The 13,564-nt window shown below is 46.0% G+C and overlaps 1 protein-coding gene across 2 annotated transcripts in view; it reads right to left on the bottom strand.

Annotated features, from left to right (window-relative positions):
• The window catches only part of CNNM1 (cyclin and CBS domain divalent metal cation transport mediator 1), a 48,616-nt gene extending 35,276 nt beyond the window's left edge, over positions 1-13,340 (bottom strand). For both annotated transcript variants that reach the window (XM_016219856.2, XM_087824158.1), the window contains exon 1: positions 11,780-13,340. In XM_016219856.2, coding sequence (XP_016075342.2) covers positions 11,780-13,340 — 1,561 coding nt within the window. The remainder of the gene's footprint in view (positions 1-11,779) is intronic.
• Positions 13,341-13,564: the final 224 nt, after the last annotated feature.

The following is a 13,564-nucleotide window of genomic DNA, read 5'->3' as shown; positions in this document are numbered from 1 at the left end:
ATGAGAAAGATACATTGAAAGGCAAAAAAAAGATACATTGGTCTTAATTGTCCACAGATCAGTTAGTTCTGGGACAGCTGAGGGGGTGTGGTCAAACTAGGCTCATCCCTGGATGAAAAGAGAGATGTGGCTCCTGGGGCTCTATTTGAAGTAAGCCAGACAAAACCCTTTCAAAGGTTCTCCTTCCAGGTGAAGACAGTTGACAGCTACTCCAGTGATCTCCATACTGTTTCTGATCTAAACCAAGTGGACCTGAGAGCACAGGTTTGCCACAATGGTGATTGCCTTAGTGTTCATCGGGTGCATATATTCATCATATCTTTGCAAAACAGGGATTGTTGTTGCTAATCTGTGAACAAGAAAACCGAGACTCAGAAAAATAAAGTGACTTGCCCCAGGCCCAGAGTTTCAGTAAGCAACAGAGTCAGGAAACACACCCAATTCTGTCTGACTCCACAGCCTGTGCTCTTCCCAGCACACCAGGTAGACTCCACATTTCAGGCTGAATCTCAGGTTTCCTATGTTGAATGTGATTAAGAGCAATGAAACTTATTTTTTAAATGCCCTGAGCCTGGAGGAAAGTATGCAGAGCTAACGCCCAGCATCTCACTAGTGAGCAGGCAAGGGAGGAGGAGGGCTTTGAACTGGGAAGGGGAAAGGAGTCACAGGCCTACCTTCCCACCATGCTTCTGCCTTCTGGCCCAACCCTTCTAGCCTGGTATTTCATTTTAGTTGACTGCTTTAAGCTTTGAAGGGTTTCATTGATCTGATGTTTGTTTTTTTATTTGCCTGGGATGCCTGCGGAAGTGCAGAGTGATAGGTGAAGAAACCTAATGCTAACTGATGACAGGATAAAAGATATGTAAGGAAATTGCCAGAACTCAATTTTGGTTTCCTGGGCCCTATCCAAAGTAAACAGCTCTCAGTTTTGTTTATTCTATACAGTGACTTTTACATGGGCCGGTTCAGCGCTTGTTATACAAAATGTCTAACTAGATACTATGCATTTAACTAGATGGGTGAGGTAAGAAGCAAATGGTGGAATGTCCTGAGGGCTGTACAGGCATTATCTTTAGCCTTTGCAGTAAACTTACAATGTAGTACCATTATTCCCATTTTAAGAAGAAGGAAGATAAACCTCATTTGAAGTGGTAGAATTCAACCTGCCCCAGTCACACAGCTAATAAATGGAGGAGCTGGGATCTGAGTCCAGGTGTCTACAACTCTCTGTGTCTGTGGCACCATGGTCTGAGGCAGCAAGTCACAGATGTGGCTTCTGGTTCTGCCTCAGCCACTAACACTGAGCAGGACACTCGTGTCTCCAGATCCCAGGTGCCTCATATACAAAATGGGGATAAATTCTACTGACTTCACAGGCAGGATTAGCACACGAGTTACTGTTTTGGAAAGATCTTTGCCAGTGTAAAGGCTTTGCAGCTATAAGGGCTTATCATTGCTATTTTTACTATTTGTCTTTTCTGGGTCTCAATTTTCTCCATTTTAAAATGAAAGGATGGGACCAGGTGATCTCCGAGGTGATCTCCAAATTCTATACTTTAATAAGTTGAAATAGTCTTGGACTGCAAAAAGAGTTTGGCTTTTTACAGGATGTATGATATGCCCGAATTTCAACAGTGCCAACAGTTACAGCATCTTGTGTTTACAAAGGGCTGTGAACTCCTAATGTTTATATTTTAATATTGAAGAATTCCACTGAAATCACATAAAAAAAGCTACCTTAACACATGCTAGATGTTTTTAAAATCCATACAATCAAATCAAATCATTTTCTATCAAATCAGGAAGAGAAAGACAAAAATGTTATCCCACCAGTCCTATAACAACCACCTTGATTTGGAAAAACAAAGTCCCTTTCTCTAGCTACTAGTTAAAAAAGAGAGAGAGGCTGTCCTTCATAGTAATTATCCTGCTCCAATTAATCAGAAATAGAGTAATCAACGCATCTATCACAAAAAAATTTCTTAAGCCACTGAAAGGCAATTATAAAAAAGCCATCTGTGTCACCCAGAGCACCATGGTAACCAGCATCACCAGGGCATGAAAATGTAGTTGTTAGTCACTAGAATCTAAGCCGATTGGCAGTTTGGCTTGCTAAGCAACACTGTAAAAATAGCAGTGTAACAACCCATTATCTGGAGGTCTGACTTTGCAAGGCTTTGACTCTGGTCCCAGAAAGAACTATCCCACATTTGTATACCAACCTCATACTCCAAACACCTAGTCAAAGCTTAATTAATCACTTATTTACCAAATATTTATTCAAGCTTATTGTATACCAGGCACACGATTCCCAACATGTGTATTTACTTGGTTTCTCAGTTAAATAAAAGCTCTCAAATAGGCTCAGAAAGAGTGGTTTTGCAATGAGTGGAGCAGGGATTTGCGTGAGGCCAGCTCAAAGAGAACAAGCAGCTGATAGCCAGTGGACAGAGAAAAATAAAAAAGTAGACAGAGAACTGCTTTATAATACTGCTCAAAGGTTACAACATTCTTCTGACCATGCTCCAGTGTCACCAAGAAAAGATTAAGTTACATTTAGGATCCTTTGTTCAGGAAGGCAGAAATAGGTATAAAACATTTTAGAAATATCACACCAAAAATGGTTAAAAGATACAGTTTCGGCATTTGGAGGAAACAAACTATGTTTGACAAATACCAAATTCCCCATTTTGCTGGAAGAAAAGCAGCATACGATCATATGTAGCCAGCACGCAAATGTAGCCTTGGCTCCCTCTCTGCCTTGATGCTGCGAGCTCAAGCTCCCGCCTCAGCTGGAATGCCCTTTCCCGTCATCACTGCTTATCGGAGTCCCTCTCTTTGCACTTCCTCAGAGAAGTTTCCCCAGATCCTTCCAGGGCATTATTGCTCCCTCCTCCCTTCACCCACAGATGTTGTCTGGATGCCCTTGCCTGTCCCCCGGGCTGCTCTGCACCATTTCCATCAGGGTCCTTCCTCCTCTCCTGCTCCTGGGGGGCAGGATCTTTTCCATACTTATAGCCACATCCATCTCCCAGAGCCCTGGTAGCCCGGGACTCAGTGACTGTTACTGCATTCGGTTGCCCCATAACGTTGACAGTCACTAGAGGCTGAGGGAGGGTCGGCTGCCGGGCCCCCCGGCAGCGTTTTCACTCATGGATGTTAAGTGGCCCAGGAACCCCAGGTGGCACCCACACTGGCCCTCGCTCCTCAAGCCTTTGTATGTCTGCTCCCTTCTCCCGGAGAGCTCTTCCTCTGGTACAGGCCTCACCATCCTGTAGGGCTCAGCTCAAAGATCACGCCAGCAGGGGAGTCTATCTCTACCACAGGACCAGGTCTGGGCTCCTATTATTCGCTCTCATAGATCCCTATACTTTTTCTTCAAATCACTTGTCACTGTTTGTAATTATCTATTGGCTAGTGTATCTCTCCCTACACGACTGCACGCACCAGGAGGGCAGGAGGCTTGACAGAGAATAATGTCACATGGAAAAAGAAGGAAGGAAGGGAGGGAGGGAGGGAGGGAGGGGGAAAGGGAAGGAGGGAGGGAGGGAGGAAAAAGAAAGGAGGGAGGGATTGAGAAAAATCTCAATTGGGAAAGGAACAGGCAGTAGAAAATAAAAAGAGAACTGAGAGTTGTTATTGAAGGTCCAGGGGTCTCAAAGGTGGGCCCAGAGGTAAACCAGTACAAGAGAATTCATACTAGGAGAATCCGCAGACCTCCGCCTGTGAGACATCCAAATGCTTTAAGGGAGCTAGAAGCATAACCAGATGTATTTGGTTGTTTAAAAATGGAATTGAGGCGAGGTGCTCTATTCTTCAAATAAAAGGGGACTCACAAGGGATGATAAAGAGGAAATGGAATTGAACTGCCCCTGTGGGGTTTAGATTAGATAAAGAGAGTCTTACAATAAAGGCTGTTATACCCTGGAAAAGATAACTAAATCTAAAAAACCTGTGAATCAGATTTTCTTTCAGGTTTTTCAATGCCTCTTCCAGCTTAGATTCTATTGTTACCTGGTATTTCTTTTGCCAGGCTGAGAAAAAAATATATTGCGGAACAGTATTGCAACAATCACAATGAAAAATTTTAAAGAAATATAAACTAACAATTTTAGCAGCTTGTGTAATTAATTATTTTTACTTTTTCTAGTTTCCTTTTTTTCTTCCTCCCAGTACATGATGGACTAGGCTTTGTTTACTGTTAGCCCTAATGATTGCTTAGGAGGTAAGCATCTCATTTTAAATATTACTAATTATTATTTAGCAACATTTAACACATTTTAAAGCACACTACATCTAATTATACCAGTGAAATATAACTTTGAGTGAAAATAACTTTTTATTTTCTTTTATGGAAGACAAAAAATGCAGCACTAATGTTTGGGCAGCTTTTAAAAGAATTAAGCAATGGGATGATTACTCTTCCTGATAAAATAATTCATGCAAGAATTTGGAGTCATACGCAAAACACTGACTTCTCAACCAGACTATTCCTCAGTGAAAATGTTTCTGAGCACGTACTAGCTGTTTGGATGGACTTCCAGCAACAGGCCACAGGCAGTAGGACCAAAGGCTGAAGTAGCTACCTGTCAACTCCGCAAAGGCTGCTCAGTGTCTCTCTTGTTCAGAGCTGCATTCCCAGGGCCCACCACAGTGCTTGGCCAAAGCAGGAATGCAGTAAATATATACTGAATGAGTGACTGAGTCAATGAATGAGCAAAGGCTGAGTATGAAAACGGAAATAGGCCATCTTACATAATTTTACACGGCTAAGCTAGTCCACAGAGAGAGCGGTCAACATTGCGTGGGTTATGCTGCCTTTTGTTTCGAAGATGGTGTTACCCACCCAGCAGAGCTAAGCTGTTTCACTAAGTTAAATACCAAAGCTGTAGTGCCCAGAGGTCTTTGCCTTCAAAACAAAGCCTTATTCCTTCCCTTTGTTGTCTATAGGGTGATAGTTTCTTCTAAAAACCACCCAACAAAAAAGTAATAAACTTTAGAAATTAAGTGCAATAAATCTCTAAGGTTCCATTTTGTAAACTGGTCTTCCTGAATTATAAAACTCAACCCCAAGGAGACTATAGTGAAAATAATACCATCATAAAAACCCCCCACAAAAACCAAAAACACACTCTTGGGATTAGAACGGGATATTTGCTTTGTGGAAGAAGATAAGACCATGGGTTTTCCCTTTATTTTCTTTTTAAGAATTTGATTAAGGCTGCTGTGATGTGCAATATATTTTTAACATGACAAAGATACCGAATTATTATTCCAGGAGAGTGGGATTATTATCTTCAGGATGTTTTCATACTTTTTCTACTGTTCTATATTTTTAAATTTTCTATAATAAATACGTAGTATAGAAACTTATGTCAGTAAGAATTTTTATAAAAGCAAAAAACCTAACCATAGTTACTCTCTTCTCCATGCTCTCAATGCATTTTTATATTTCTATTATAGCACTTTTGTTTTAAAAACTTATGTACAGGTCTGTCTTATCCATATACTTATATGCTAAGACATGGCTTGTGAATTGCAATGTTGTTTAAGGTGGGGGGTGGGGTGGGCGGGTGGAAGGTGAGTCCAGCCTGCCTTCTAGCTTTACAAAGCGGACTACTATTCTCCCATTCGGCTGTACAATCCTTGGGAGCAGAGACTGTATCTCATATACACAACTCTTAGTACACTGCTTTGAACATGAAAAGGCTAGATAATTGTTACAATAAATAGATGTAGCTAAAGAAGCAAAGCAACAATATATGCAACACTTGTCTTCTAACATTTAAAATTTGACTTTGGACCCTGGCTAGGCAGCTCAGTTGGTTAGAGCATGATCCTGATACACCAAGGTTGCAGGTTTGATCTGCGGTCAGGGCACATATAAGAATCAATCAATCAATAAGTGAAACAACAAACTGACCTCTCTCTCTTTCTCTTTCTCTCTCTCTATAAAATCAATAAATAAAAATTTAAAAAATAAATAAAATAAAATTTGACTTTGTCCTGCTGCATGGTCTCAGATGGTAGGACTAGAGATAATTCATTTACTAGAGCTCTGCAGATCCCTTCCATTATATTAAAGTCCTCCATTCATTCAACAAACATTTATTGAAAACTTACTATATGTCATATCCATTGTTAAGATGCTACCGCTACAAAAACAGGTAAGACACTCTTTGCCCTCCAGCTGCTCATTATATGTGTTGGCAGCACAAATAAACAAATACGGATAATGGAGTCTGTTAGTTCAATAATAGAGATATAGAACAATTAAGATGGCCCAAACGGGGCTTTATAGAAGCTTCACAGAGGCGGTAGCTGGTGTGCTGAGTGCTAAAGGAGGAACTGGAGCAGGGATCAGTCAGGCAACGCATATTCCTGACAGTACAGCCTGAGTGGGGGACAAAGGCAAGAAACAGCACAGTGTGGCCACAAGCTTGATGTTGCTGGAGATACGGCTGAGGCACGGAGTGGTGAGGGATGAGGCCAGGGGGGTGAGCAGGGAGCAGGCGATGGGGGCACAGCTTAGACTTCATGCTGCAGGCTGTGGAGAGTGTGGAAGAGTTTAAAGCAGGGGATGACATCACTGGAGATTATTTTAGTGGCACTGGAAAGGGCAAATTTGAGGCAGACAAAAATAGGAAGAAGCAAAACTTCTTAAGAGGCATTTGCACAAATGAGTAATAGATTCGTGCATGTATTTAAAAATCATAGCTGGCATTTATTATATTAAAGTTACTAAGTAAGCATTATAACGCAGTATTGTCTTACTATTTTAAACGAGCCTATGAGTAAATACTATTATCCTAATTTTACAGCTAACAAAACAGACAAACTCTTGAGTAAGTTGCCCAAGGCTAGGATGCAACCTGGGCCTTCGGGCAGCAAAGCTTATGTTCTTAATCACGATCCTATTTGTTTAACTTCTGTCTCTTGCATTAGAATGAAAGCTCCACGCAGATGGGGGGGGTGCATACTGGTGGTGCTTTCCACTGCGCCTACACAACAGGCACACAGTAACTATGTGTTGAATAAAATCAATGAATAACCTAAGTGAAAGAAATAGTGGACTAAATTATGTACAGATACAAGAAATATTTTGGATGAAATATTGGCAAACTTTTTGCAGACTTTGGTGATTGTTATGGGCTAAATGTCTATAAATTCATATATTGCCTCTCCTCAAATTCATATGTTGAAATCCTAAGCTCCACTGCAGCCTCTAAGGAAGTAATTAAGGTGAAACGAGATCGTAAGTGTGGGGCCCAAATCCAAACGTTAGGTGTCCTTGTAAGAGGAGGAGAAACCAGAGTGTTTTCTGTTCTCTCTTTCTCTTTCTCTCTCTTTCCCTCCCTCTCTCTCCCCTCTCTCTGGTTTCCTCTCTCTCCTCTCTCCATGTATGTACTCAGGAAAGGTCATCAGGGGACTAGCCAGAAGGTGGCCCTCTGTAAGCCAGGAAGAGGCTTTCCTCAGAAAGCAAACCAGCTTGAACCTTGATCTTGGACATTTAGCCTACAGAACTGTGAAAAAATAACTTTCTGTTGTTTAGCCCCCCAGTATATGACGCTTTGTTATGGCAGCTGGAGCAGACTAACACGGTGATTAATAGGATGAAGGTGGGGGCGGAGGAGAGGTTTTTAGCCTGGAGAACTACAGGGGCAGTGGTGCCAGTAATTGGGGTAAATAACCAGGCAAGAGGAAGGGGAGAGATTTGTTATGGTCAATGGAACAAACACCACTAATTTTCTGAACTCAGGGTTTGCTTCACTCAAACACAGAAATATAGAAGTTAGCTATTTGAAACCATTTGTTCAATAAATGTGTATTTATCCCCTAGTCATGGTGACCGCTGTGCTTATCCTGAAAATACAAAGCAAATAAAATTCATTTTCTGCCTTCAAGAGACTCCGGTCCACTGGGGAGAAAGATTGTTCCCTTTTGTAAAGCTGGCACGCGAGCTGGAAAGACGATGTTCCTTTTCTCCCCTTTCTGAAGACCTGGAATCATCAGAATTGTATAGAGGCAAAAATCTCATTTGGATAAGAGCTTTGGAGTCACATGAACTGGATTTGAATATGGGCCTTGGAGCATACGTGCTGAATGATGACCCTAGGCAGTTTTAGGGCTCTCACTTATAACAGCAGAGTTGTTTTAAGATCAGAGAAGAAAAGGTAGGTAGAAATGTTTTGTAAGGTGCAATATGCATGTTAGCAATTATCTTTTAAAAGCTACATTTCTAATCTGCAGAAACTAGAGGTGAATCAGCCATGGGCAACAAGTCAGAGGTGAAAGGCCAGCTTTGAACCCTGTGGGCGGCAGGAGTTCTGGGATGGGAGAGGGAGTAAGACTGGGACACAGAATAGGCTTTGGGGTCCTACAGACCTAGTTCAAATCACAGTTCAGTCAGTTATTAGCTATGGAAAACTGAGCAAGTCATATAATTGATCTGAGCTTTAGTTTCTTCATCTGTAAAATGGAGTTAATTATACTACCCTGGAGGGTTGTTTTGAGTATGTAAAGGGCTTGGCATGGTGCCTGGCAGAGTTGTCAATTAATGGTAACTGTTGTTTCTATTAAAATATTATCATTTTCCTCCCCTACCTCCTAAGGGATTTGTGTAGGTAGTGAAGAAACTTGAGATGCCAAGAAGTGAGGGAAATGGAAGGGCTTTTATGACTTACTTAAAAAGTTATTTTTAAAAGTAAAAAAAAAAAGAGTAGTCCAACTCGGCTTTCTTCTCCTAACCTATGGTGCAAACATAACTCTTGTAGAAATAACCACTGTAATAACTTGGAGCCACAGAACTCCCACCTTGATAATTATTCCTTGTATTTATTCTATCCTAAGTAAATCTATCAATCACCATTAATAAGGGTTCTTCAAAGGCAGTGCTTCTCAGGCTTTAATGTACACATGAGTCAGTTGGGGGCTTGTTAAAATGAAGACTTTTATTCTGTGGATTTAAAGTGGGGCATGAAATCCTGCCTTTCTAAAAGCTCCCAGGTGAGGCTCACGCTGCTGGTTCATACACCACACTTTGGGGAAAGAGCAAGCCTCTGAAGGGACATGGACATATCTTCCGTAGCCTGGCGTTCACTGTAATGGCCTGCTTCTCTCTGATCCACCTAATTACAAACTAACTACTAGAACACTAGTGAGCCCTTTTCAGACCAGATTTAGAAATTCTGCAACAGGACTCATTTCAGATCAACAGCGACTTTTTTGAGTAGCCTACTTGTGCAGGGCACTGGGAAAGGTGTTGAGGATACAGAGGTTAGTAAGACACAATTCCCGCTTCTGAAGACTGTGCTCATTCTAACACTGCATGCCCTTGTAGGCTGTTAACTCTCTGAGGGTGGTCTTACCGTCTCCCTTGTTGCCTAACACACTACGTAGATGCTCAATAAATACTAAATGAATGAGACAGTGAGTTCACAGGCATTTCATTAAAAATGCCTTTTCATACATGGGCCAGTGTGGCTCAGTGCTTAGAGCATCGGCCCGAGCACTGAAGGGTCGCAGGTTTAATTCCCAGTCAAGAGCACATACCAGGGTTGCAGGTTTGATCCCCAGCCCAGATCTAGACTCATGGGAGAGGCAACCAATGAATGTGTCTCTCTCATATCGATGTTTCTCTCTCTCTCTCTCCCCCACCTCCTTCCACTCTCTAAATATCAATGGGGACAATATCCTCAGGTGAAGATTAACAAAAAAAGTCTTCTCACAGCACATGAGAATGAGACACTCTTAAACTGCCCTCTCTCCTAAATATCACGTGTAAGAGGTGGTCAAGTTAAATTGAGGCAGACAGAGTGGGTCCTAATACAATCTGCCTGGTGTCCTTATAAAAAGGGGAGAATAGAACACACAGAGAAAGATTCTGGGGCTAAGAACACAGCGAGAAGGTGGCCATCTGCAAGCCAAGCAGAGACCTCAGAGGAAACTAGACCTGATGACACCTTGATCTTAGACTACCAGCTTCCAGAACTGTGAAAAAATAAATTTCCATTGCTTAAGCCACCCAGTGTGTGGTATTTTGTTATGACATCTTTAACAAACTTATACAGATTTTCACAGGTTTTATGCCTAGAGCCAAGACTCCCTTTTGTATAATACACAAAATGGTAGAATAATTCTTAGAGTGGATGAACCTCAGAGTGCAATGGGAATGAGTTACGGAAGAATTGTGGGGAGACAGACAGAAGAAGGCGAGACAGTAGCCCAAACTGGGCTAAAACAGCTGCAACACACACACACACACACACACACACACACACACACACACACACACACACACAATTTTCTCCCCTTATCATGATACCAACACAAAGTCTAGGGCTATTTTCTCCCCAAATCTGAGACCAAAAGCAGCTTTTTGACTTTTTCCCCCTTGGTAGCAGACGGAAGATCCTGGGTATCTCTCTGTATGCAAAGAGCTAAAGAGTACCTGTGATGATAAGGCAATGAAACCGAATTTTTGACAAACAAAATAAAAAACACACAAATGAGATGCCTGCTAGACACAGGGAAGCTACATTTGAAGCCCAGTTCCAAAGTCAGGGAATTACTATTTTTTGTTTAGCTTAGTTTGTAATAAACATGCCAACTCATATGTTTAGATGAGTACCTCCTTTGAAATAGTCATTCTGGAAGGTCCTACCTTTTTCTAACCATGTTACTGTTTTCAAATCATTTCTGCAATTACTTTCAGGGTCTGTGAGATAGTCTTCTGAATGCTCTCAGTGGTGACTCTTGAAGGTGGATTTGATTTTCAAAAACAACCAAGGGTCCTTCTGGATCAACTTTGGTTAACTAAGGGGACCAGTCAAACTGTGGAATGCAAGCAGACTGACCCCAAAGTACCCCGGCTGATGTTTCTTGGGTGAACTGTACTCGACCCCAGAAGACAGATTCCAAAGACAAACCCCAGACATGTAGTGAAAATATTATAAGCATGACATCAAGGTGGGGGATGGTGACTGCTCTGAAGGAAACACACCTGTTTTCTTTTCAAGTGGATATGCAAGTTTTCTAGCGGTTCCCTTTACTAGAATATTTCCTCAGGTCCGGATCCATATTACCTCATTGGACCACAGTTCAGAGAAGTACAAGGACCTCACTGCCTTAGTCAAGTTTTAATCCCCAACCTGGGTACTTGATGTGTGAAATAAATAGCTGATGGAAATTTCATTAGGGGGTAAGAATACCTAAGGTGCTTGGGGCTTACTCTATTTGATTCTAAGGGCATAACTAGGACCCAGAGAGAAGCTTGGGAAAAATAAATTTCTACTGTATGTAAGAAAGACATTGTCAGCGGTTGGAGCTGTCCAGCAGTGGATTGAGTTTGCCCTGGAAAGAGTGAGCTTCTAGCCCTGGGAGTTTAAAACAAAGGCTGCTTGTTACTGGAACCTGTGGAGGTTCCTCTTGTAATGGGTGAGAAGCTATATGCAGTGACTTCCAAGGACTATCTCCAAAGTCCATTCTGCGCAATACCTGGCAAATGGCAGGCCCTGAAAAAATACTGGAGTGAAATGAGTGAGAGCTATGGGGCACCCTGTGAGCCAAGCCAAGGGGCAGAGGCTTGGAGCTGAGTAAGCTGCAAGGGAGCTAGGAAGAAGTGAAACGAAAAGAGCCAGGGAGTCATGCGGTGGGGTCTATCTTGCGTTTTGGGTACCGCAGGAGAATGGCTTTGGGTACCTGAGGCCTCACATGTTTAGGAAAGGGTAACACTTCTGAACGAGGTAGGAGCTGAGAAAGGAGATACACCACTGCTCACCCTTCTTAAACTCCTCGAGCACCGTGTCCAGCCGAGTATCGTTGAAGACGCAGTGCAGGGGCCGGTTGTAAAAGCGGGTGACGGTGAGGAGCGGGGTGCAGTCGTCGGGGTCCACGAAGGCCAAGTCCTTGACGAACAGAATGTCCACGATGTTGTGCCGCTGGTCGCCCTCGTACACAGGGATGCGCGTGTAGCCGCTGCGAAGGATCTCGGAGACCGTGGAGAAGTCCAGCACGGCGTCGGAGCGCAGCATGAAGCAGTCTCCCAGGGGGGTCAGCACCTCCTCCACCACTTTGGTGCGCAGCTCCAGGGCGCCCTGGATGATGTTGAGCTCCTCCTTCACCAGGTCGTTGTAGGGGTCCGCGGCCCGCAGCGTCTCCAACAGCTTCTCCCTCGTGTAGAAAGTGCTGATCTCCTGGCGCAGCGCCCAGTCCAGCAGGCGGCCCAGCGGGTAACACACGGGGAAAGCGGCCGCCATCAGGAGCCGGGTCAGGCACACGCTGTGCGAGGCGATGGCCAGCCCGTGCCGCGAGCACACCGAGTAGGGGCAGATCTCCGCGCCCAGGAACACGGCGCCGGTGCACACGAGCGCCGGCAGCCACGGGAAGTGAATGCCCGCCTCGCCGTAGCCTTCGCCGGGATCCCCGACGCCCGGAGGCAGCGAGGTGTACAGCCAGCCGGCCAGGGCCGCGTTGGCGCCGGCCTGGCCCAGCAGCAGCGTGCAGAGCAGATGGGTGCCCCTGCCGCGCACCGCCTGCACGCGGCGCGCCTGCTCCTGCTCGGCGGCCGAGCCGCTGTTCCGCAGCACCCGCAACTCCACCGGGTCCAGCGAGAGCAGGCTCAAGCGCAGGCCGCTGAACAGCGCAGACAGGGCGAGCAGCAGGAACGCGCCGAGCCCCCGCAGCCACGCGGGGGTCAGCAGGCCCTCGCCCGGGCCGTAGAGCCGCGGGCGGACGCGGAGCAGGAAGCCGCCGGCGGCGCCGTGGTGGTGCCAGGCGCGCCCGTCCCAGGCGCACAGCGAGAAGAGCTTCCCGCCGCCCGCGCCGCCCCTCTCCGCCTCGCCCTTGCGCAGCTCTCGCACTCGCACCTGCACCAGAGCCGAGCCGGCCACGCCTCCGGGGCGCAGGGGCCCCAGGACCTCCACGTCCGACGCCCAGTCGCTCTGCTCGCGGCAGCGCTGGGGCCCCGGCGGGCGCGTGGGGACGGCGCTGGGCGCCACGCCGCTCCCGCCAGGCGGCTCCTCGATAAACACGAGCCGCGGAGCCCAGTCGCCCGTGTGGTTCTCCGCCGAGGAAAGGGTGGGCGCGGGCACCGGCGCGGCGGGCGCCGAGGGCCCGGGCTGGAAATAGACGCGCAGGAGGAAGCTGGTGCCTTCTGCCGCACGTAGGGTGCCCCCCTCCAGGGATACGCGGCCTCCCGCGGTGTCCTCGGGCCTCAGGCCCAGCAGCCAGGAGGCGGCGGCCGGGGGCCGGGGGGACAGGGAGAAGAAGAGCAGGAGCACAGCGCCCCGGCTGCAGCAGTCCCGGAGTCTGACACCCACCGCCGCCGCCGCCGCCGCCATCCTGCACCCGGCGCGGCCGCACGTGATACTGCAGAAGCCGAGCGAGAGCGGTAGGGGGAGGAGCCAGAGCCGGCAGCCGGCCCCAGGCAGGTCACCACGTGTCCGCCCGGCCCGCGCGGGCTGGAGGTGGTGGGGGTTCAGACCCTGTCCCGGCAGGAGGTCCCCGCAGGAGGCTGGAAGCGGCCACCCATCAATGCACTGTGCATGACCCTGACACACTCCGG

Source organism: Miniopterus natalensis, chromosome 14 (assembly GCF_054644295.1).
Source record: "Miniopterus natalensis isolate mMinNat1 chromosome 14, mMinNat1.hap1, whole genome shotgun sequence".
Taxonomy (NCBI): domain Eukaryota; kingdom Metazoa; phylum Chordata; class Mammalia; order Chiroptera; family Miniopteridae; genus Miniopterus; species Miniopterus natalensis.
The sequence above is the reverse complement of the archived record's forward strand: the minus strand, read 5'-3'. Positions and strand labels throughout refer to the sequence as shown.